General features: G+C 38.8%; 1 protein-coding gene across 1 annotated transcript in view; it reads right to left on the reverse strand.

The window, feature by feature from the left end:
* SUCLA2 (succinate-CoA ligase ADP-forming subunit beta) overlaps positions 1-25,157 on the reverse strand; it is a 58,610-nt gene that overhangs the window by 22,184 nt on the left and 11,269 nt on the right. Inside the window, exons 3-4 of the mRNA XM_040266911.1 lie at positions 21,255-21,354; positions 20,909-21,071 (exon numbers count right to left, since the gene is read on the reverse strand). Of these exons, the coding sequence (XP_040122845.1) occupies positions 20,909-21,071; positions 21,255-21,354 (263 nt within the window). The remainder of the gene's footprint in view (positions 1-20,908; positions 21,072-21,254; positions 21,355-25,157) is intronic.

A 25,157-nucleotide genomic window follows, 5' to 3' on the forward strand; every position in this document is an offset into this window, starting at 1 on the left:
GAAACAGTTTACTGATACTTAAAAGGGAAAATCTAATGAACAAACGTTCCGATTTATAATCTCTAGGCTATTGGAGGTCAGTGAAAAAGAAAGCTGCTTCTACTGCTGCTAAGTTGCTTTAGTTGTGTCCGACTCTGTGCAAACCCAGAGATGGCAGCCCACGAGGCTCCGCCACCCCTGGGATTCTCCAGGCCAAGAACACTGGAGTGGGTTGCCATTTCCTTCTCCAATGCATGAAAGTGAAAAGTGAAAATGAAGTTGCTCAGTCATGTCCGACTCTTCGCAACCCCAAGGACTGCAGGCCACCAGGTTCCTCCATCCATGGGATTTTCCAGGCAAGAGAACTGGAGTGGGTTGCCACTGCCTTCTTCGAAAAAGAAAGCTATCTACCTTCAAAGAAGAGCTCCAGCTATTATCATGAAGAATATAATAAGACATAAATACTAACCAATTAACTTTTAAGTCTCCTAAGATCAGTTAAGGAAAACACCTTGAAGCAAAATTATCTAATAGATTTACCAATCTATGGACAAAACTGGAAATAATCTTAATATGCAAAAACAGGAAATGGTAAAAACATACTGAAGATTATTAAATGCTTCTGGAAAGGAAAATGATTCAGTAGTATAATCTGGGGTAAAAAAGGTACAAAACCCTAGATTCTATACTCAATTTTTTTTTTAACATGAAGTGTGTTTAAATGTGCAACCACCCACCATTCACAGACACAAAAAAGATAAAAAATAAAACATTAAGTAAGACTTCTATTATGTAATTTTGTTATTTGTGTCACTATTTGGTGACTGAACAACAACATTTTCTAAAAAAAAGAAAATTTCTACGGTGAATACACGATTCTTAATTCAGGAAAGAAAAAAATAAACCTAAAGACTAATTTCACTTTTCTACCCCAGTATCTAAATGTCTCAGTAACAAATTCATTTCAAGATATAAAGTAAAGAAATAATATTATTGGGTTAGCCAAAATCTTCGTCTGGTTTTTAAAGTAAAAATAAAAGGCACATTTGATCTCTATCAACTTCAACTGGTCTACTCGATGAAGCAGCACTGTCCCGTGAAAAATATCCAGCACAAAACTTCACAAACCATTTTTGACAAATTCACTCCATCACAGCACCTTATGCATACGCTGCACAAATCTTTTTTGTTTATTTCACTTGCATTTTTACTTTCTTGAAACAATAAACCATAAATATGCCAAAACATTGCTTTTTTCTTCCATCTTCAATATTAAAATGGCTATACAAAAATAAACCAATTGTGATTTTTTTATTAAAAGCTCACTGATCTGACAGCTGTCACAACATATCTAACAAAAGTGTTTCAAATGAAATTAAAAACAACTAAGCCACTGGAGAAAGGAATGGCAAGGCACTTCAGTATTCTTGCCTTGAGAACCCCATGAACAGTATGAAAAGGCAAAATGATAGGATACCAAAAGAGGAACTCCCCAGGTCATTAGGTGCCCAGTATGCTACTGGAGATCAGTGGAGAAATAACTCCAGAAAGAATGAAGGGATGGAGCCAAAGCAAAAACAATACCCAGTTGTGGATGTGACTGGTGATAGAAGCAAGATCCGATGCTGTAAAGAGCAATATTGCATAGGAACCTGGAATGTCAGGTCCATGAATCAAGGCAAATTGGAAGTGGTCAAACAAGAGATGGCAAGGGTGAACGTCGACATTCTAGGAATCAGCGAACTAAAATGGACTGGAATGGGTGAATTTAATTTAGATGACCATTACATCTACTACTGCGGGCAAGAATCCCTCAGAAGAAATGGAGAAGCCATCATGCTCAACAAAAGAGTCCGAAATGCAGTACTTGGATGCAATCTCAAAAACGACAGAATGATCTCTGTTCGTTTCCAAGGCAAACCATTCAATATCACAGTTATCCAAGTCTATGCCCCAACCAGTAACACTGAAGAAACTGAAGTTGAACAGTATTATGAAGACCTACAAGGTCTTTTAGAACTAACACCCACAAAAGATGTCCTTTTCATTATAGGGGACTGGAATGCAAAAGTAGGAAGTCAAGAAACACCTGGAGTAACAGGCAAATTTGGCCTTGGAATGCGGAATGAAGCAGGGCAAAGACTAATAGAGTTTTGCCAAGAAAATGCACTGGTCATAGCAAACACCCTCTTCCAACAACATAAGAGAAGACTCTACACATGGACATCACCGGATGGTCAACATAGAAATCAGACTGATTATATTCTATGCAGCCAAAGATGGAGAAGCTCTATACAGTCAACAAAAACAAGACCAGGAGCTGACTGTGGCTCAGATCATGAACTCCTTATTACCAAATTCAGACTTAAATTGAAGAAAGTAGGGAAAACCGTGAGACCATTCAGGTATGACGTAAATCAAATCCCTTATTATTATACAGTGGAAGTGAGAAATACATTTAAGGGTCTAGATCTGACAGATAGAGTGCCTGATGAACTATGGAATGAAGTTCGTGACATTGTAGAGGAGACAGGGATCAAGACCATCCCCATGGAAAAGAAATGCAAAAAAGCAAAATGGCTGTCTGGGGAGGCCTTACAAATAGCTGTGAAAAGAAGAGAGGCAAAAAGGAAAGGAGAAAAGGAAATACATAAGCATCTGAATGCAGAGTTTCAAACAACAGCAAGAAGAGAGAGATAAGAAAGCCTTCTTCAGCGATCAATGCAAAGAAATAGAGGAAAACAACAGAATGGGAAAGACTAGAGATTTCTTCAAGAAAATTAGAGATACCAAGGGAATATTTCATGCAAAAATGGGCTCGATAAAGGACAGAAACGGTCTGGACCTAATAGAAGCAGAAGATATTAAGAAGAGGTGGCAAGAATACACGGAAGAACTGTACAAAAAAGATCTTCACGACCCAGATAATCATGATGTGATCACTAATCTAGAGCCAGACATCTTGGAATGTGAAGTCAAGTGGGCCTTAGAAAGCATCACTAGAAACAAAGCTAGTGGAGGTGATGGAATTCCAGTTGAGCTGTTTCAAATCCTGAAAGATGATGCTGTGAAAGTGCTGCACTCAATATGCCAGCAAGTTTGGAAAACTCAGCAGTGGCCACAGGACTGGAAAAGGTCAGTTTTCATTCCAGTACCAAAGAAAGGCAATGCCAAAGAATGCTCAAACTACCACACAATTGCACTCCTCTTACATGCTAGTAAAGTAATGCTCAAAATTCTCCAAGCCAGGCTTCAGCAATACGTGAACCGTGAACTCCCTGACGTTCAAGCTGGTTTTAGAAAAAGCAGAGGAACCAGAGGTCAAATTGCCAACATCCGCTGGACCATGGAAAAGGCAAGAGAGTTCCAGAAAAACATCTATTTCTGCTTTATTGACTATGCCAAAGCCTTTGTCTGTGTGGATCACAATAAACTGTGGAAGATTCTGAAAGAGATGGTAATACCAGACCACCTAACCTGCCTCTTGAGAAACCTGTATGCAGATCAGTAAGCAGCAGTTAGAACTGGACATGGAACAACAGACTGGTTCCAAATAGGAAAAGGAGTACGTCAAGGCTGTATATTGTCACCCTGCTCATTTAACTTCTATGCAGAGTACATCATGAGAAACGCTGGAGTGGAAGAAACACAAGCTGGAATCAAGATTGCCGGGAGAAATATCAATAACCTCAGATATGCAGGTGACACCACCCTTATGGCAGAAAGTGAAGAAGAGCTAAAAAGCCTCTCAATGAAAGTGAAAGAGGAGAGTGGAAAAATTGGCTTAAAGCTCAACATTCAGAAAACGAAGATCATGGCATCTGATCCCATCACTTCATGGGAAATAGATGGGGAAACAGTAGAAACAGTGTCAGACTTTATTTTGGGGGGCTCCAAAATCACTGTGGATGGTGGCTGCAGCCATGAAATTAAAAGACACTTACTCCTTGGAAGAAAAGTTATGACCAACCTAGATAGTATGTTCAAAAGCAGAGACATTACTTTGCTAACTAAGGTCCGTCTAGTCAAGGCTATGGTTTTTCCTGTGGTCATGTATGGATGTGAGAGTTGGACTGTGAAGAAGGCTGAGCGCCGAAGAATTGATGTGTTTGAACTGTGGTGTTGGAGAAGACTCGAGAGTCCCTTGGACTGCAAGGAGATCCAACCAGTCCATTCTCAAGGAGATCCACCCTGGGATTTCTTTGGAAGGAATGATGCTAAAGCTGAAACTCCAGTACTTTGGACACCTCATTCGAAAAGTTGACTAATTGGAAAAGACTCTGATGCTGGGAGGGATTGGGGGCAGGAGGAGAAGGGGACAACTGAGGATGAGATGGCTGGACGGCATCACAGACTCGATGGACGTGAGTCTGAGATGGTGATGAACGGGGAGGCCTGGCGTGCTGCAATTCATGGGGTTGCAAAGAGTCGGACACAACTGAGCGACTGAACTGAACTGAACTGAACTGAAGCACTACTGCTGCTGCTGCTGCTAAGTTGCTTCAGTCCTTTCCAACTCTGTGCAACAGAGTTCCATAGACGGCAGCCCACCAGGCTTCCCCGTCCCTGGGATTCTCCAGGCAAGAACACTGGAGTGGGTTGCCATTTCCTTCTCCTATGCATGAAAATAAAAAGTGAAAGTGAAGTCGCTCAGTCGTGTCTGACCCTCAGCGACCCCATGGACTGCAGCCTACCAGGCTCCTCTGTCCATGGGATTTTCCAGGCAAGAGTACTGGAGTGGAGTGCCACTGCCTTCTCTGAAGCACTACTATAGCTGTCTTAATGGAAAAAACCGAATGAACCTCTTGGCCAAACCAAAATATTCATTACTGTTTGGAGAACAATACAGTGTTTCAAATCCTCAAAATACAGCAACAGCCAAAGAGATGAGTCTGGGAATATTTATTATTTTTTTTAAAGAGAGTTATTATACCTAGGCAAAAAAAGATTTTTAAAAAGTATCAGTCTTAAAGGAAAAAAAAACTGTGTGGTAGAGGAACAAGGGTGGGTGGAAGATTTATACTTCCCTGTACATCTTTGTACCTTTTAAATGTAATATTACATGACTAGATTTCAATATTGTTGTTACTCTTCAGTGGCTAAGTTGTGTCAGACTCTTTGCGACCCCATGGACTGCAGCATGCCAGGCTTCCCTGTTTTCACTATCTCCAGGAGGTTACTCAAGCTCATGTCTACCGAGTCAATGATTCCATCCAACCATCTCATTCCTTGCTGTCCCCTTCTCCTCATGCCCTCAATCTTATTCAGCATCAAGGTCTTTTCCAGTAAGTCGGTTCATTAAATCAAGGTGTCCAAAGTACTGGAGCTTCAGCTTCAGCATCAGTCCTTCCAATGAATATCCAGGGTTGATTTCCTTCAGGATTGACTGGTTTGATCTCCTTTCTCTGCAAGGGACTCACAAGAGTCTTCTCCAACACAATTCGAAAGCATCAATTCTTCTGTGCTCAGCCTTTATAGTCCAACTCTCACATCCATACATGAATACTGGAAAAACCACAGCTTTGACTATACAGACCTTTGTCGGAAAAGCGATGTCTCTGCTTTTTAATACACTGTCTAGGTTTGTCGTTGCTTTTCTTTCAAGGAGCAAGAGTCTTAATTTCACAGCTGCAGGACTGTTTTTAATATAGTTTATTAAACTATTATCTGTAGTGTTTTGCAGCCCAAGAAAATAAAGTCTGTCACTGTTTCCATTTTCCCCCCTTTATTTGCCATGAAGTGGTGGGACCAGATGCCATGATCTTAGTTGATACACATAAAAGCAGTTGAAGACAGTAAATTTCATAATCTATGTTTCTGACCACAACTTAAAAAAATGACAGCTCTAGACCACAAGCTCAATGAGCTTCTGAGGTTGCACAATACTCTGCGTGTTGTCATATATCAGTATGTGAGGAAGGTGACACATTCCTGAAGCAAATGAAAATTTTATGTGTGGGATTCTCCCAGACCACGCCCTGTGCATCTCCATTTGGTTGGTTCTGGCTTTTATCCTTTGGCTATAATAAAACTGTAATCACAAATACAGTATTTTCCTAAGGTCTGTGAGTCATTCTAGCCAATTATGAACCTGAGGGATACTGCTGCTGCTAAGTCACTTCAGTCGTGTCCGACTCCGTGCGACTCCATAGACGGCAGCCCACCAGCCTCCACCGTCCCTGGGATTCTCCAGGCAAGAACACTGGAGTGGGTTGCCATTCCCTTCTCCAATGCATGAAAGTGAAAAGTGAAAGGGAAGTCGCTCAGTCATGTCCGACCCTTAGCATGGACTGCAGCCTACCAGGCTCCTCCATCCATGGGATTTTCCAGGCAAGATACTAGGAATCCCTAAATTTGTTGCCAGTTAGTCAGAAGTGAGGGTGACCTGGGGACGCTAAACTTGCAACTGATGTCTGAAGTGAGGGCAGTCATGCAGAGGAATGTGCTCTTAACCTGTGAAGTCTGGCTCGCCTCTGGGTACCCTGGTGTCAGAACTCATTGCAACACACACACACACACACACAATTTAACAAAATAATTCACAGTGCCTTTCTGAAACTAAAGAAAACAGAAGCAAGCTCAAGTAAAGGGAAATGTTTGAAGTTAAAAGTATAATTTTTACTTTCTCTACTCTCAGGAAGCATTTAACAGGAGGCTTCCTGTGTGCTGAATATTCAGGAATTAAGAGGAAAGGCAAGCCTAGCCAGGGGGCCGAGGAATCCAGGCAGTTCCTTCGTTAGTTTTTCTATACGGTGATAAATACCCTCTTCCTTCTTGTGAACTATACAGTAATAAAGTGATTATTTACAACTCTCTCTCTCTTTAATATGGATCACCTATGTTTTTTAAGTCTGGAATTTTAATCTTTCTTTGCTGAGAATAACTACAGTATATATGCCCACACCATGTTGATTAAAACACCTCTGCTCCATCCGAGCTCTGGTACCCATGTCTTGCTTTCTCTCTCTCTCTCCCTCTTTCTCTCTCAGGCTATTTCTTCAGAGCACAGAGGCTCTCTGAGTTCACTTTCCTGCCCGGGCTTCTAAGACCCACTCAAGAAGGCACTTTGCGCCTTCACCCCATCGAGAGGGTGCCTGAGGCCTCCGTGAACAGAGCAAGCCCCATGCCAGGGGTTTTATTGGCTTTCTGCGTAAACCAAGGAACATCAGCCTCTTTCTCTCTCCTTTACTTTCTTATCGGTCAACTCCAGACCACCAGGTTCTGGTCCATTAAAGGACCTCAACAAGTGGAGCCCAGAACAGGAGCTTGGTACACGTATGCAGATTCAGACAGAGTGACCCCAGGGCCTATTGAGGCCCAAGTATTAAGACATGAGTAAAACGGCTGGAAAGCCCCATCACTTTTCTACTTTACTTCATCACTTATTTAAAGTTCAGGGACTTAATGAAACGTATGCTGATTTTTTAGCTAGATTACAAACTGCTATTTCCTGTACTGTAATTGGAGAAGAAGCCAAAAGGCAACTATAGAAATTACTTGCTTATGCAAATGCAAATCAGGAACGTCAAAAAGCTATAGCTCCAATTCGTGAGACAGGGACTATTATTGATTATTTGAAGGCTGGTCCCAATCTAGGATTAGAAACTCAAAAGATGCAAATACTAGCTGAAACAATGTTGCTGCTTAAGAAAGGGAAATGAAGGATGCTTTACATGTGGAAATAAGAACCATTTAAAAAGGGACTGCCCTAAGAGAGCTACAAAAAAAATAAAAATAAAAATATAAAAATAAAAAAACCTCCAAAAATCTGCCCTCGCTGCCGTAGAGAAATGCATTGGGCCAAAGACTGTAAGTCTAAATTTGACATTGAAGGAAAATCTATTCCAGGAAACTCCAAGCAGGGGGCCCCCCAGGTCCCCTTCAACAAAAACCTGGGGCAAATTCCATCTTTTCTCTCAAACCCTCAACATCCGGCAGTGCTGCCGTCATATACCAGCTTTGTTTTTAGATAATATGAAGTTAATGAGCTCTATTTAAATTCAAACCTAGTGAACTGAAAAATATTAAATATAATGTTTATTTAAATATAAATACAATTTAAATATAATTGTTTGCTAATCTAATTAAGACATGTCTTAAGTCATCAACATTATATAATACTTTTATTATGCCTAGGTTTAAGGTAAACTAAATTTGTCAACAAAAAGGTAACTCTTTATATATATATCAATATATAAATGAGATGAAAACTTCTGGATAAACTATATTAAAAATAATTATATTTTAATAGAATAATCTATTATTATAATAATCTCTTCAGTTCAGTTCAGTCACTCAGTCGTGTCCGACTCTTGGCGACCCCATGAATTGCAGCACACCAGGCCTCCCTGTCCATCACCAACTCCCAGAGTTCACTCAAACTCATGTCCATCAAGTCGGTAATGCCATCCAGCCATCTCATCCTCTGTCGGCCCCTTCTCCTGCCCTCAATCCCTCCCAGCATCAGAGTCTTTTCCAATGAGTCAACTCTTCGCTTGAGGTGGCCAAAGCACTGGAATTTCAGCTTTAGCATCATTTCTTCCAAAGAACACCCAGGACTGATCTCCTTTAGGATGGACTGGTTGGATCTCCTTGCAGTCCAGGGGACTCTCAAAAGTCTTCTCCAACACCACAGTTCAAAAGCATCAATTCTTCAGCACTCAGCTTTCTTCACAGTCCAACTCTCACATCCATACATGACCACTGGAAAAACCATAGCCTTGACTAGACGGATCTTTGTTGGCAATGTAATGTCTTTGCTTTTGAATATGCTATCTAGGTTGGTCATAACTTTCCTTCCAAGGAGTAAGCGTCTTTTAATTTCATGACTGCAATCACCATCTGCAGTGATTTTGGAGCCCAAAAAATAATTTCTTAAGATTGGGATAACTTAAATTTCTGGAGTTGTAATAAACTAAATAATAAAAGTTTATTAAATAACTAGGTCATTTCCAAATAAAATAAGATTTTAAAACATTAATTACTGAACATTAACTTCCTCTTACAAAAAGTTTTTCTTACAGAGAAACTAAAGAGATTTTAAACTATTAATAATATATAATGTATAATATATATATTTATGTATAATATATATATTTATATATAATGTATATATTATAATATGATATAATAAATATATTCACCAATCTATAAAATGCTAATATACAAGACACTTCATAGTTGCTAAGGAAAAGTTAGATATATGCATAACTTGCACGTATGACCAGCCTATTTGGAGAGAGCAGTGGCCCCTCACGAAAGAGAAATTACAGGCAGCTAAGGAACTTACAGATATACAACTAGAATTAAAGCATATTGAGGAATCTTGTTCTCCTTGGAACTCTTCCTATTTTTGTCATAAAAAAGAAATCTAACAAATGGCGTCTCCTAACAGACCTCAGCCTATCACACAAGGTATTAAGCCTCACGAATGCTTTTATTTGGGCCACATCTCTTCATGGTGAAGCTACAAAACACGTTACAACTCACTTAATTAGCTTGTTTTGATGTCATGGGAACTCCTAGTTCTATAAAAACAGACAATGGCCCTGCCTATATTTCTAGACACTTTAAACAATTTTTACAATCTTTTTCTATTAAATATATTACAGGTATTGCTTATAATCCACAAGTACAAGGCATAGTCAAACGAGGACATCACACACTAAAGTTGCAAATAAAACAATTTTTAAAGGGGGAATACACAGGAACCATATGGTAAAAGTGATTATTTACAACTCTCTCTCTCTTTAATATGGATCACCTATGTTTTGTAAGTCTGGAATTTTAATCTTTATCTTTGCTGAGAATAACTACAGTATATATGCCTCTCTCTCTCTCTCTCTTTCTTTCTCTCTCAGGCTATTTCTTTGGACCACAGAGGCTCTCTGAGTTCACTTTCCTGCCTGGGCTTCTAAGACCCACCTGAGAAGGCACTCTGTGCCTTCACCCCATCGAGAGGCGCCTGAGGCCTCCATGAACAGAGCAAGCCCCATGCCAGGGGTTTTATTGGCTTTCTGCATAAACCAAGGAGTATCAGCCTCTTTCTCTCTACTTTCTTTTCGGTCAACTCCAGACCACCAGGTTCTGGTCCATTAAAGGACCTCAACACTCTACAAACTTCAAATGAAAAGGCATTCTTCATTTCCTCCCTAGAAAGGCAATTCATAATTATAAGCATTTACAGAGATCTAAAGAGAGAGGAAAAAATTCAGATTTAAGAGTCTACTTACTACTGTCCTGCTACTGAAGTATAATATAGATGAATTAATGTACAGATAACTCCCAAATATGATTTTATTCAAAAGAAGACGTAAAATGAATAAACTTTTAGAGTTTATTTGAATATTTTATTTTAGTTGTACCGTCCTTTTCTTCTCATAGCTGCTAATAAGAGAAGTGAAGAGCCAAATAAAATGCAGCGCTACTGGGGGAAAATAGTTAATATTAAATTCTCACTAAAGTAATGATTAGATCTCCAAGAGTTGGCTGTAAGTTAGAGACAAATCTAAAAAAATACATAAGAAATTAAATATATAAACAGAAAGTCAACTGCTCTTTGTACTAATTCCCTAATTAGAAAGAAACCCTCAAATTTGTAGCCAACTGTTCAGAAGAAAGCTTACATAAGAAAATAAGAAAGAGATCTGTTAAAACAATAGCTGTAGTTTTGCATATGGTCATGCCTGTTGAATTAACTGGTAGTTCAAATAATCAAATTTCAACTCTGAAATTTTAGTGATAAACTTTCAGAACAGTAAGTTCTGGCAAAGAATTATAATTTCAAATAAATTAATAATGCTATTTTCACATTCTTAACCTAAATTTCTCTTTTTTTGTTGATCTTATGAAAGGTTTTACCTTAAAATGGAACTGAATTTAAAATTATATGACAAGGGGCGGTCCTAAGATGGCAGAGGAATAGGACGGGGAGACCACCTTCTCCCCCACAAATTCATCAAAAGAACATTTCAGTGCTGAGTAAATTCCACAAAACAACTTCTGAATGCTGGCAGAGGACATCAGGCACCCAGAAAAGCAGCTCATTGTCTTCGAAAAGAGGTAGGAAAAAATATAAAAGACAAAAAAAGAGACAAAAGAGGTAGGGAGGGAGCTCTGTCCTGGGAAGGGAGTCTTAAAAAGAGAGAAGTTTCCAAACACCAAGAAACACTCTCATTGCCGAGTCTGTGGTGAGCCTTGGAAGCACAGAGGGCAACATAACAGGGAGAAAAAATAAATAAATAATTAAAACCCACAGGTTACGAGCCCAACGGTAACATCCCCAGCGGAGAAGCAGCGCAGACGCCTGCATCCACCACTAGCAAGCGGGGGCTGGGCAGGGAGGCGCAGGCTGCATTGCTTTCTAAGGATCGGCCCGAATGCCCCGAGGGTAACCAGAGCAAACTAACCTGGGCTAGCAAACCAGACTGTAGGATAGCTACCAAGTGAAAAGCTCTAACATAAGACACCACCAGGACCGCACACAGAACAAAGGACAGAACAGAATTAGCCAATTGCAGACCATTCCCCTCCGGTGACAGGCAGCCAGAGCTGGAAGGGCCGAACAGGGCAATAGCAGCCCCAGAGAGACATTAACTACCAAACTGCAAACAGGCTTCTTTGCTAACTAAGACTCCTTGGGGCTCTGGACAGTCATCATCCGCCTGAGAAGGTGCGCCAGTTGTACACCCAGAAAACTGAGCAGCAGGGACAGGAGAGGCAATAAGTCACAGCAACTGCGCTCGCCAAACACCTGAGCTACTCGGACCTGGGAAGGGCACAAAACGCAGGCCCAACCAACTCCAAGCCTCTGAGGACTACCTGAGTGCCTAAGCCTGAGCGGCTTAGACATGGGAGGTGCATGCAGCCCAGGGCCAGCCTCAGACAGTTCCTGGCAGAGCAACCTAGAGCCTGAGCTGTGTGCGCCGTGAGAGCAGGCAGGCCCAGTGTGGCTGAGACATTGCAAGCACACGCCAGTGTTACTTGTTTGCAGTGTCCCTCCATCCCCACAGCACGACTGAACAAGTGAGCCTAAAAAAAGTATCCACCACCGCCCTCCTTGTGTCAGGGCGGAAATCAGACACCGAAGAGAGCAGCAAACAGAAGAAGCTAAAACAAAGGGAACCGCCTTGGAAGTGACAGGTGCAATAGATTAAAACCCTGTCGTTAGTACCGACTACATAGGAAGGGGCCTATAGATCTTGAGAAATATAAGCCGGACCAAGGAACTATCTGAAAATGAACTGACCCCACACTGCCCACACCACCATCAGAGAAAGTCCTAGATATATCTTTACTATTTTTACAATCATTCTTTTCTTTTTTTAACTTTTTAAAATTTTTAAGTCCTCTGTTACTCCTTTAATTTTCATTTTTATAACCTCTATTACATTTCTAAAAAAAGATCCTATTTAAAAAAAAATAAAAATTAAAAAATTAAAAAAGACCCTATTTTTAAAGCAAACTCATATATATATTTTTTTTATATTAATTCTTGTGACTTTGTTTTCTTCTTCTTCTTCTTTTCTTTAATATTGTATTTTTGAAAATCCAACCTCTACTCTAGATTTTTAATCTTTGCTTTTTGGTATTCAAAAACCCAATCTTCAGTACCCATTTTTACTTGAGAGTGAGATTACTGGCGTGATTGCTCTCTCCTCCTTTGGACTCTCCTTTTTTTCTCCACCAGGTCGCCTCTGTCTCCTCCCTTCCCCTTCTCTTCTCTACCCAACTCTGTGAATCTCTGTGAGTTCCAGATGGTAGAGAACACTTAGGGAACTGATTACTGGCTGGATCTGGCTCTCTCCTTTTCATTCCCCCCTTTTATCCTCCTGGCCACCTCTGTCTCCTTCCTCCCTCTTCTCTTCTCATATATATGTTCTCCGTGAACATCTCTGAGCAGTCCAGACTGTGGAGGGCACATAAGGAAGTAATTACTGGCTAGCTTGCTCTCTCCTCTTTTGATTCCACCTTATCTCAGTCGCATCACCTCTAACTCCCTCCTCCCTCTTCTCTTCTCCTCTCCATGTAACTCTGTGAACTCTCTGGATGTCCCTCAATGTGCAGAAACTTTTCATCTTTAACCTAGATGTTTTATCAGCAGTGTTGTATAGAAGGAGAAGTCTTGAGACTATGTAAAAATAAGACTGAAAACCAGAAGCAGGAGGCTTAAGTCCAAATCCTGAGAACATCAGAGAACTCCTGACTCCAAGGAACATTAATCGATAGGCGCTTATCAAATGCCTCCATACCTACACTGAAACCAAGCACCATCCAAGGGCCAACAAGTTCCAAAGCAAGACATACCATGCAAATTCTCCAGCAACACAGGAACCCAGCCCTGAGCTCCAATATATAGGCTGCCCAAAGTTACTCCAAACCCACTGACATCTCATAACTCATTACTGGACACTTCATTGCACTCCAGAGAGAAGAAATCCAGCTCCACCCACCAGAACACCGACACAAGCTTCCCTAACCAAGAAACCTTGACAAGCCACTGATACAACCCCACCCACAGCAAGGAAACTCCACAATAAAGAGAACTCCACAAACTGCCAGAATACAGAAAGGCCCCCCCAAACGCAGCAGCATAACCAAGATGAAGAGACAGAGGAATACCCAGCAGGTAAAAGAACAGGATAAATGCCCACCAAACCAAACAAAAGAGGAAGAGATAGGGAATCTATCTGATAAAGAATTCCAAATAATGATAGTGAAAATGATCCAAAATCTTGAAACAAAAATGGAATCACAGATAAATAGCCTGGAGACAAGGATTGAGAAGATGCAAGAAAGGTTTAACGAGGACCTAGAAGAAATAAAAAAGAGTCAATATACAATGAATAATGCAATAAATGAGATCAGAAACACTCTGGAGGCAACAAATAGTAGAATAACGGAGGCAGAAGATAGGATTAGTGAAGTAGAAGATAGAATGGTAGAAATAAATGAATCAGAGAACAAAAAAGAAAAACGAAGTAAAAGAAATGAGGACAATTTCAGAGACCTCCAGGACAATATGAAATGCTCCAACATTCGAATTATAGGAGTCCCAGAAGAAGAAGACAAAAACAAAGACCATGAGAAAATACTTTAGGAGATAATAGTTGAAAACTTTCCTAAAATGGGGAAGGAAATAATCACCCAAGTCCAAGAAACCCAGAGAGTCCCAAATAGGATAAACCCAAGGCAAAACACCCCAAGACACATATTAATCAAATTAACAAAGATCAAACACAAAGAACAAATATTAAAAGCAGCAAGGGAAAAACAACAAATAACACACAAGGGGATTCCCATAAGGATAACAGCTGATCTTTCAATAGAAACGCTTCAGGCCAGGAGGGAATGGCAGGACATACCTAAAGTGATGAAAGAAAATAACCTACAGCCCAGATTACTGTACCCAGCAAGGATCTCATTCAAATATGAAGGAGAAATCAAAAGCTTTACAGACAAGTAAAAAGTGAGAGAATTCAGCACCACCAAACCAGCTCTCCAACAAATGCTAAAGGATATTCTCTAGATAGGAAATACAAAAAGGGTGTATAAACCAGAACCCAAAACAATAAAGTAAATGGCAACGGGATCATACTTATTAATAATTACCTTAAACATAAATGGGTTGAATGCCCCAACCAAAAGACAAAGACTGGCTGAATGGATACAAAACCAAGACCTCTATATATGCTGTCTACAAGAGACCCACCTCAAACCAAGGGACACGTACAGACTGAAAGTGAAGGGCTGGAAAAAGATATTCCATGCAAATAGAGACCAAAAGAAAGCAGGAGTAGCAATACTCATATCAGATAAAATAGACTTTAAAACAAAGGCTGTGAAAAGAGACAAAGAAGGACACTACATAATGATCAAAAGATCAATCCAAGAAGAAGATATAACAATTATAAACATATATGCACCCAACATAGGAGCACCACAACACGTAAGACAAATGCTAACAAGTATGAAAGGGGCAATTAACAATAACACAATAATACTGGGAGACAGTAATACCCCACTCACACTTATGGATAGATCAACTAAACAGAAAATTAACAAGGAAACACAAACTTTAAATGATACAATAGACCAGTTAGACCTAACTGATATCTATAGGACATTTCACCCCAAAACAATGAATTTCACCTTTTCCTCAAGTGCTCATGGAAACTTCTCCAGGATAGATCACATCCTGTGCCATAAATCTAGCCTTGGTAAACTCAAAAAAATTGAAATCATTCCAAGCACCTTTCCTGACCATAATGCAGTAAGATTAGATCTCAATTACAGGAGAAAAACTATTAAAAATTCCAACATATGGAGGCTGAACAACACGCTCTGAATAACCAACAAATCACAGAAGAAATCAAAAAAGAAATCAAGATATGCATAGAAATGAATGAAAATGAAAACACAACAACCCAAAACCTATGGGACACAATAAAAGCAGTGCTAAGGGGAAAGTTCATAGCAATACAGGCATACCTCAAGAAACAAGAAAAAAGTCAAATAAATAACCTAACTCTACACCTAAAGCAACTAGAAAAGGAAGAAATGGAGAACCCCAGGGTTAGCAGAAGGAAAGAAATCTTAAAAATTAGGGCAGAAATAAATGCAAAAGAAACATAAGAAACCATAGCAAAAATCAACAAAGCCAAAAGCTGGTTCTTTGAAAGGATAAATAAAATTGACAAACCGTTAGCCAGACTCATCAAGAAACAAAGGGAGAAAAATCAAATCAATAAAATTAGAAATGAAAATGGAGAGATCACAACAGACAACACAGAAATACAAAGGATCATAAGAGACTACTATCAGCAATTATATGCCAATAAAATGGACAACGTGGAAGAAATGGACAAATTCTTAGAAAAGTATAACTTTCCAAAACTGAACCAGGAAGAAACAGACCCATCACAAGCACGGAAATTGAAACTGTAATCAGAAATCTTCCAGCAAACAAAAGCCCAGGTCCAGACGGCTTCACAGCTGAATTCTACCAAAAATTTAGAGAAGAGCTAACACCTATCCTACTCAAACTCTTCCAGAAAATTGCAGAGGAAGGTAAACTTCCAAACTCATTCTATGAGGCCACCATCACCCTAATACCAAAACCTGACAAAGATGCCACAAAAAAAGAAAACTACAGGCCAATATCACTGATGAACATAGATGCAAAAATCCTTAACAAAATTCTAGCAATCAGAATCCAACAACACATTAAAAAGATAATACACCATGACCAAGTGGGCTTTATCCCAGGGATGCAAGGATTCTTCAATATCTACAAATCAATCAGTGTAATTCACCACATTAATAAATTGAAAAATAAAAGCCATATGTTATTTCAATAGATGCAGAGAAAGCCCTTGACAAAATTCAACATCCATTTATGATAAAAACTCTCCAGAAAGCAGGAATAAAAGGAACATACCTTAACATAATAAAAGCTATATATGACAAACCACAGCAAACATTATCCTCAATGGTGAAAACTTGAAAGCATTTCCCCTAAAGTCAGGAAAAAGACAAGGGTGCCCACTTTCACCACTACTATTCAACATAGTTCTGGAAGTTTTGGCCACAGCAACAAGAGCAGAAAAAGAAAAGGAATCCAAATTGGAAAAGAAGAAGTAAAACTCTCACTGTTTGCAGATGACATGATCCTCTACATAGAAAACCCTAAAGACTCCACCAGAAAATTACTAGAGCTAATCAGTGAATACAGTAAAGTTGCAGGATATAAAATCAACACACAGAAATCCCTTGCATTCCTATACACTAATAATGAGAAAGTACAAAAAGAAATTAAGGAAACAATTCCATTCACCACTGCAACAAAAAGAATAAAATACTTAGGAATATATCTACCTAAAGAAACTAAAGACCTATATATAGAAAACTATAAAGCACTGGTGAAAGAAATCAAAGAGGACACTAATAGATGGAGAAATATACCATGTTCATGGATTGGAAGAATCAGTATAGTGAAAATGAGTATACTACCCAAAGCAATCTACAGATTCAATGCAATCCCTATCAAGCTACCAGCAGTATTTTTCACACAGCTAGAACAAATAATTTCACAATTTGTATGGAAATACAAAAAACCTCGAATAGCCAAAGCAATCTTAAGAAAGAAGAATGGAACTGGAGGAATCAACCTGCCTGACTTCAGGCTCTACTACAAAGCCACAGTCATCAAGACAGTATGGTACTGGCACAAAGACAGAAATATAGATCAATGGAACAAAACAGAAAGCCCAGAGATAAATCCACACACCTATGGACACCTTATCTTTGACAAAGGAGGCAAGAATATACAATGGATTAAAGACAATCTCTTTAACAAGTGGTGCTGGGAAAACTGGTCAACCACTTGTAAAAGAATGAAACTAGAACACTTTCTAACACCATACACAAAAATAAACTCAAAATGGATTAAAGATCTAAACATAAGACCAGAAACTATAAAACTCCTAGAGGAGAACATAGGCAAAACACTCTCCAACATAAATCACAGCAGGATCCTCTGTGACCCACCTCCCAGAATACTGGAAATAAAAGTAAAAATAAACAAATGGGATCTAATTAAAATTAAAAGCTTCTGCACAACAAAGGAAACTATAAGCAAGGTGAAAAGACAGCCTTCGGAATGGGAGAAAATAGCAAATGAAGCAACTGACAAATAACTAATCTCAAAAATACATAAGCAACTCCTGCAGCTCAATTCCAGAAAAATAAATGACCCAATCAAAAAATGGGCCAAAGAACTAAATAGACATTTCTCCAAAGAAGACATACAGATGGCTAACAAACACATGAAAAGATGCTTAACATCACTCATTATCAGAGAAATGCAAATCAAAACCGCAATGAGGTACCATTTCACGCCAATCAGAATGGCTGTGATCCAAAAGTCTACAAGCAATAAATGCTGGAGAGGGTGTGGAGAAAAGGGAACCCTCTTACACTGTTGGTGGGAATGCAAACTAGTACAGCCACTATGGAGAACAGTGTGGAGATTCCTTAAAAAACTAGAAATAGAACTGCCTTATGACCCAGCAATCCCACTGCTGGGCATACACACTGAGGAAACCAGAATTGAAAGAGACACATGTACCCCAATGTTCATCAAAGCACTGTTTACAATAGCCAGGACATGGGAGCAACCTAGATGTCCATCGGCAGGCAAATGGGTAAGAAACTTATGGTACATATACACAATGGAATATTACTCAGCTATTAAAAAGAATGCATTTGAATCAGTTCTAATGAGGTGGATGAAACTGGAGCCTATTATACAAAGTGAAGTAAGTCAGAAAGAAAAACAGCAATACAGTAAATTAAGGCATATATATGGAACTTAGAAAGATGGTAATGATGACCCTATATGTGAGACAGCAAAAGAGACACAGATATAAAGAATAGACTTTTGGACTCTGTGGGAGAGGGTGAGCGTGGGATGATTTGGGAGAATGGCATTGAAACATGTATAATATCATATAAGAAACGAATCACCAGTCTAGGTTTGATGCAAGATACAGGATGCTTGGGGCTGGTGCACTGGGATGACCCAGAGAGATGGTATGAGGGAGGTGGGAGGGGGGATTCAGGACTGGGAACTCATGTACACCTGTGGCAGATTCATGTTGATGTATGGCAAAACCAATACAGTATTGTAAAGTAAAATAAAAAAAAAAAAAATAAAATAAAATTATATGACAAAGAAGCCACTTTATATATCCCTTTTTAAAGAAATAAAAGTATGGAAAATAAAATTTGGAATTCTTGCAGCACATTTTATATCTAAGAAAGTAAAAAAAAAAGAAAAAGAAAAAACTGACAGAGTTAAATGTACCGTTCATTTACAGCAGCCTGCAATGTTTTACTAGAAAAATTAAGTAGAAATATGATTTGTTAAATTAGATTTGTCTCAGCCCGAAAGTACCCAACGGGCACTAGGCAAATGTTAAGAAATCTGTTTTTAAAGTGCCAAAATACTGAAGAGGAACTTAAAATCAATTTTGGGGGGCACATCAACCCTATGGTACATATCTGCTCAGGCTTCCTTATGGGATACACACTAAAGAAGACCAGCAGAGCTTATGATTCATCTCCTGAAAACAGATAAGCAACCAAATCAATTTTTAAAGATCTATTAACTCAGAAGCATTTGACTTTAATTCAATCAAAATGTACTTCTCTTTTTAATTTAAATGGCTGACTTATTTTTTGTTGTTTAATAAGGAACTGTCCACAGGGATCCCCAAAATAGTTCATTTTACCCCCAAAAGTAACATCAACCAACTCCACATTGATCTAACATGATAGTATCAAAGTACATTATAATGTCTTTGGCTGAATGGTTCAACTAGTACTACTGAATTTTTGCATGGATTACTACAACTATATATTACTTGTACAAATGAAATAAAAACAGTTTTCCTTAATAAGACTCTGAGTTCTCTAAAAATTCAAGTTCTTAAAATGAATTCAAATTTGATCATTTTCTCTACTGCTTTAACATATTTTAATAAAACATATTCACAGTGTTATAGCTGTATCTTTAAAACATATTCAGTTTGCTACATTTATTCCCATCAAAATGAGCTACTCTGAATATGCAATATAACAGGACTCATTATCTCAAACTGTTTAGGCACATGTATCCTGTTCCTGGCTATAACAAAAAATAAAACATAATAACTAACAGAATGATAGATGTTGATATATAACATCACTGAAAAGGAAAAGAAAAAGTAGAAAAACATAAATGAATTTGTAAAAACATAATTTTATAAATGTTTGTAATATACAAGATTACTGTCATCCGATTTCTAAAGCAACTAACAAAAGTAAATTCTATCACATGAAGAAACCTAGAGGTAAAGACATCACTTCCAAACAAAACAATGCTTTTTATCTTATATCCTGAGTGGGTTTTTACTACCACCTAGTGTTATACCTTAAGAAATACCTTCTTATAAAAATTAAAAGTTACAAAAGACATTTTATAATATCACTCAAAAATTATTAGAAGACTTAATTAAATGTTAAAAAGAAAACTATGGAAAACAGCTATTTTTTTTAAAGATGTTTTAGGTAAGAAAAGAGTTTCATGACTCTTAAAATTTGTCATATTACCAATTATATAATTTAGTGATGTTCTACATCAAATCTTGACCAGGGCTATGAACCCAGTCTGCTTCAAAAGACAAGCCAGTTAGCACACACATTCAGCTCATAAAACTTAACCAATGCACTCAGAAAGCCAGATAATTATACTATAAAATGACTCTCAACACCCTCTCCAAGGAGAAGGTCTATGAAAGAAATTTCTCGCCCCGTGATGCCTTAAATTCATTGCTAGCATATTAAGTTCCATAAAGAAAGCAAGGCAGAATAAGGTTATGTTTCGTAGAAGCATACTGTTTGCTACTGAATGTCTTCCTTGAACTTACCCAGTAGCAGGTCATCATGAAACAAACCTCAAAGTATAAAAATACCAAAAAGCTGAAAAAGACAAAGATGAAGCCAGGAGTACACATTCCCTTAGTGGATACAGAGACTTTCTCTTTGGTTAGACTATTTTACTGTGCTAGAAGTTCTTTTCTCAGTTTATAGAATCTAAAGGTGAATCAGAGATGATTTAAGCTGCTCTTAACAAATTAACAATTTAGAAATTCTGTGGGTTTTGTTTCAGCATGGTTTTACCTACAATTTTTATTACACAAGATTCTATTAAGTTTTATGGCATTTATCATGCTGTTTTTTTAAACAAAAACATTGTTCTCCTGACATATACAAATAGATTATGGACCATACCTTTTTAATCTTTCCCATACAAATAGAAATAATGATCAACTTTTGATACTGAATGTAATCAGATCATCCTAAATGCATCATGTCTACAATTACTCACTTGAAATGACCTTTCCATTGTGATTGCAAAGTAGTATTCTCTCCTGGGATATCTTCGTTCACAAACCAATACTTGATTGCATATCCTGCCCTTTTCTCCTGTTTGCTTGGTAAACAACTTTTTCCCAATCATTTGTGAGGAAACAGCTTTTGCTTCTTCTGGACTAAAATAAGAAAAAGAACTCAAACTCTTTTCTCTTCCAAGTGAGATAAATATAAGCACATGACAGCCAAAACCTTATCTCACCTACTACTTAAATCTCAGTATTTTTATCAATTCAATAGGGCATCTTTTATAATATTCATTATTTCTTTAATAGCGATGATTAAAAAAAAAAAAAACTTACGAGAAAACTATCTTCACTCCACCTTTGAGGCCACTTTCAAATGTTCCTTTTCCTCTGCCACCCGCCAAAACTTGCGCCTTTATCACAACATCTTTTGAACCTAGAAGAAAAACACTTCCATTAGACACGAAGCATGGAGCAGCACACAACACACAATCCTTTGCTATTAAACATACACATATAGCAATATTACTAAACACAGCAGATTTAAGATCCATTTACCCAGTGTCGAGAAACGAGACACTCCATGTACACAGATTTTCTAGATTAGGACACTAAAATATTCACCACCTAAAGATTCACAAACTTAAAAAAATCAGCCACTCATATTAAACCATTTCTTAAGCATACTGAAAACAAGTTTACCTTTATCTGGTACTTTAAATATTAATTACTCTGCTGCTGCTAAGTCGCTTCAGCCGTGTCCGACTCTGTGCGACCCCATAGATGGCTCTACAAAGTACTAAATTTACAAAATTGAGAGTCAGATAACTTCCTAACAGTTTCCTCCCTCTCTATTGATATGTAAACTTGCTATCCTATGAAAATTTAAGGTATAAATGCTGCTTTGAGTAGAAATGTACCATGACTTTGAGGGAAAGTTCCACTACTGATAACAGCTCACACCATCCCACTGACACTCTCCAGCTGTACTGTTGTGAGGGGAATGACAGGAATTAAGGCATGTTAATCCAAAGATTCCAGAATGTTATGCTTCCAAGTCTTTAAGACATTTTTTCAGAAAATAATCTGAATTTTTCTTCTTTAATAGGTAAACTGATCTTTTTTCCTTTCTTTTCTAACATGATGAAGAAAATTATCAAGCTAGCTGTTTAGCTTAGGTACGACTCCTCATGATCCAGAGCAACACTTTTTAGAGGTGCATTCTGTCTCCCGAGACAGGCAGAATTTCAGAGCCTCCTCATTTTGCTTCTCATAGTATTTGCCCATACTCGGGTGGTGCCATGTTACCGCCTAAATCCGCAGAATCCACCTGCCAGTGCAGAAGACAAGGGTTTGATCCCTGGGTGGGTGGAGGAGGAAATGGCAACCACTCCAGTATTCTCGCCTGGAAAAACCCATGGACAGAGGAACCCGGTGCACTACAGTCCATAGGGTCTCAAAGTCAGTCATGACTGAGCACAGATGCGTGCTCAGTTACACTGTTACAGCAGTGTGACACCACTATTACATTACGATAAACAATTAACCTCTGAGATCAGGATTAAGGACATTGTCATCTTATTTGTTGTATCCTCAGCACAAAGAGGTCCCTGGGATGTAACGACCACTCCATAAATGTGTATCTGAATAGGCTAAAGATGGGAATTCTACCACCAGGAAAGGCCAGTCTCTAACATGCATATACCAAGCCAAATGAGAGGGCACCCTCACCTGATCAAGGAGGTAACAAATACAGATTGTGATCAAATAAGAAATGATCAAAAGTTTACACTGGAACAATTACTACAAAATGTTTAGACTTTCCTGGTAGCTCAGCTGGTAAAGAATCCACCTGCAATGCGGGAGACCCCAGTTCAATTCCTGGGTCAGCAAGTTCCCCTGGAGAAGGGAACGACTACTCACTCCAGTATTCTCATGGTTCCCTGGTGGCTCAGTTGGTAAAGAATCCGCCTGCAATGTGGGAGACCTAGATTCAATCCCTAGGTTGGGAAGATCCCCTGGAGAAGGGAACAGCTACCCACGCCAGTATTCCGGCCTGGAGAATTCCATGGTCTGTATAGTCCGTGGGATCGCAAAGGGTCAGACACAACTGAGCAACTTTCACTAATGCCCCATGAATCTGTTCACACTGGAAATGTACACAAGTCAGAAGACAACCCTGTGAGTCAGTCCAGGCAGTGTTTTTTAAAAAAGTCCTTTCTCACACTCCACTATCCATTCAGTCAGGAAACCATACTGGTTCCACCTTCAAAATATATCCAGTCTCTTGACAACTTGTCATCACCTCCAGTTTCGGCCCTGATATCCCAGCCACCATGACATCTCACCTAGATTACCCTCACCCCCAAGAGGATATTCTTGGCAGCAGCCAAAGTGAGCATGAAACTCCGATACCTAAAACCTTGCAGTGACTGCCCACTTCCCCGCAAGTTACAGGCAGAGTCCCTACAATGGCCTCAAGGCTCCGTATAATCCCCCAGAACCCCTGCCCCTTATCACCTCCTCCTCACTGTTCACAGCCCAGCTACTCTAGTCTCTCTGGTCCTGGGTATGTTCCTGTCTTCCTTCAGGATCTGGCTCCCAGCAACCTCTCTCCCTGGAATACTCTGCATGCAGGTATCCATTTAGGAAAGGTACCCATTCCTTTTCAGTTTTTCTTTAAGTCTAAATTGTCCATGAGGTTCACCCTGATCACTCTACTTAACACTGCGACTGCCCACCCGTGACCAATCCGCCTTACCCTGCTTTTTTTATAGAATTCATTGCCTTCAAACATAATTTTCTCATGTTTATCATTTTTGTTTTGCTCCCCAACTAGAATGTAGACTCCAGAAGGGCAGAATCTTGTTCAGTGATATTTACAAGGTCCTGGGAGAGTTCCTAGTATACAATATATTCTGAATGATGAATAAAAGAACATTTACAAACCAAGAGAATTCTTATGAATCCAGATTTTCCACTGCTCTTGAAAAATCTGAATTGGAAATCTTGGGCCCTACAACCAGAAATGACTAAAAATGTTTTGTTTACACAAGACATTACTTCAATTTGCCACAGTCCCCACCATTCCCAAATGTAACAACTAATTTTAGATAAAGATTAGAGAAAGTTTAGAAATTTCCTTAAAACTGACAATAATTTCCTTATTGAGAAAACAACAGGTAGCCTCAAGGACTACGGCAAATTAGAGTACATGCCCAAATTATTGATAAAAGCAGCAGCCACTAGTCATTTTACCTGTTTCTGGTTACCTGTCGAGTCAGTTTTCCAGTACTTAAATATTCATTTAAATCCAAAGAGGATATCTGTAATCCAAACAGTATAAATGTAATATAAAAATGGACAACAGTGCTTTGCTGGGCTAAATTCAAACATTCTTATTCATCAAGCTGGGAACTTAACATACTGATCTATTAAGTGAGAGTAATGAAGTTCTATTTCTTCAAAAACATTTTACAAAACAGAAAGGTCTTCCCCCAAAGCGTCAATTTTCTTTTTCTTAGGAAAATAAACTCCTTAATGGCACAAAAGATTCTTCAAAAGTTCCTTCTAAAAAAGTCCTTCACAACAAAAGAAGAGCAAAAAAAACCACAAGTAATGACATACAATCTCATCAGCTAGCAAAACAGGGAGTGTTAGAAGATAAATCTGAGGCCAAATGATTGAAAGAAGATTTTATTCAATTCCATTAATTCAATCAACAGTTATATCTACATACAAGATACTGTGCTAGAGTTCTTGATACAACAATGAGCAGAGAGCTCATTCTTACTGGATTTGGCCCTTTCTCTAGTCAGACAAGAGCAAAATTTGTGGCTCTCAAGATTATTTTTAAAGTATATTCACCATCCCTCCTAGCTTTTGACATTGACATTGACAAGTCGCTCAGTCGTGTCCGACTCTTTGCAGCGCTATGGACTGTAGCCTACCAGGCTCCTCTGTCCATGGGATTTTCCAGGCGAGTACTGGAGTGGGTTGCCATTTCCTTCTCCAGTGGATCTTCCTGACCCAGGGATTGAACCTGGGTCTCCCTCATTGTAGGCAGACGCTTTACCTGAGCCACGAGGGAATCTAGTCATTCACAAATGTTGTTAAGCACTCCTCATACACAGTCATCTAACAGACATCAGTAAAAGGAAAAGGAGGCAAAGTCCTGTTGTATGCCAAAAGAAATCTGTCTCCAGGCTGACATTGACTAATCGGCACCCTCTGCATGTT

The sequence above is a fragment of the Oryx dammah genome, unplaced genomic scaffold (genome assembly GCF_014754425.2).
Source record: "Oryx dammah isolate SB20612 unplaced genomic scaffold, SCBI_Odam_1.1 HiC_scaffold_24, whole genome shotgun sequence".
NCBI lineage: Eukaryota > Metazoa > Chordata > Mammalia > Artiodactyla > Bovidae > Oryx > Oryx dammah.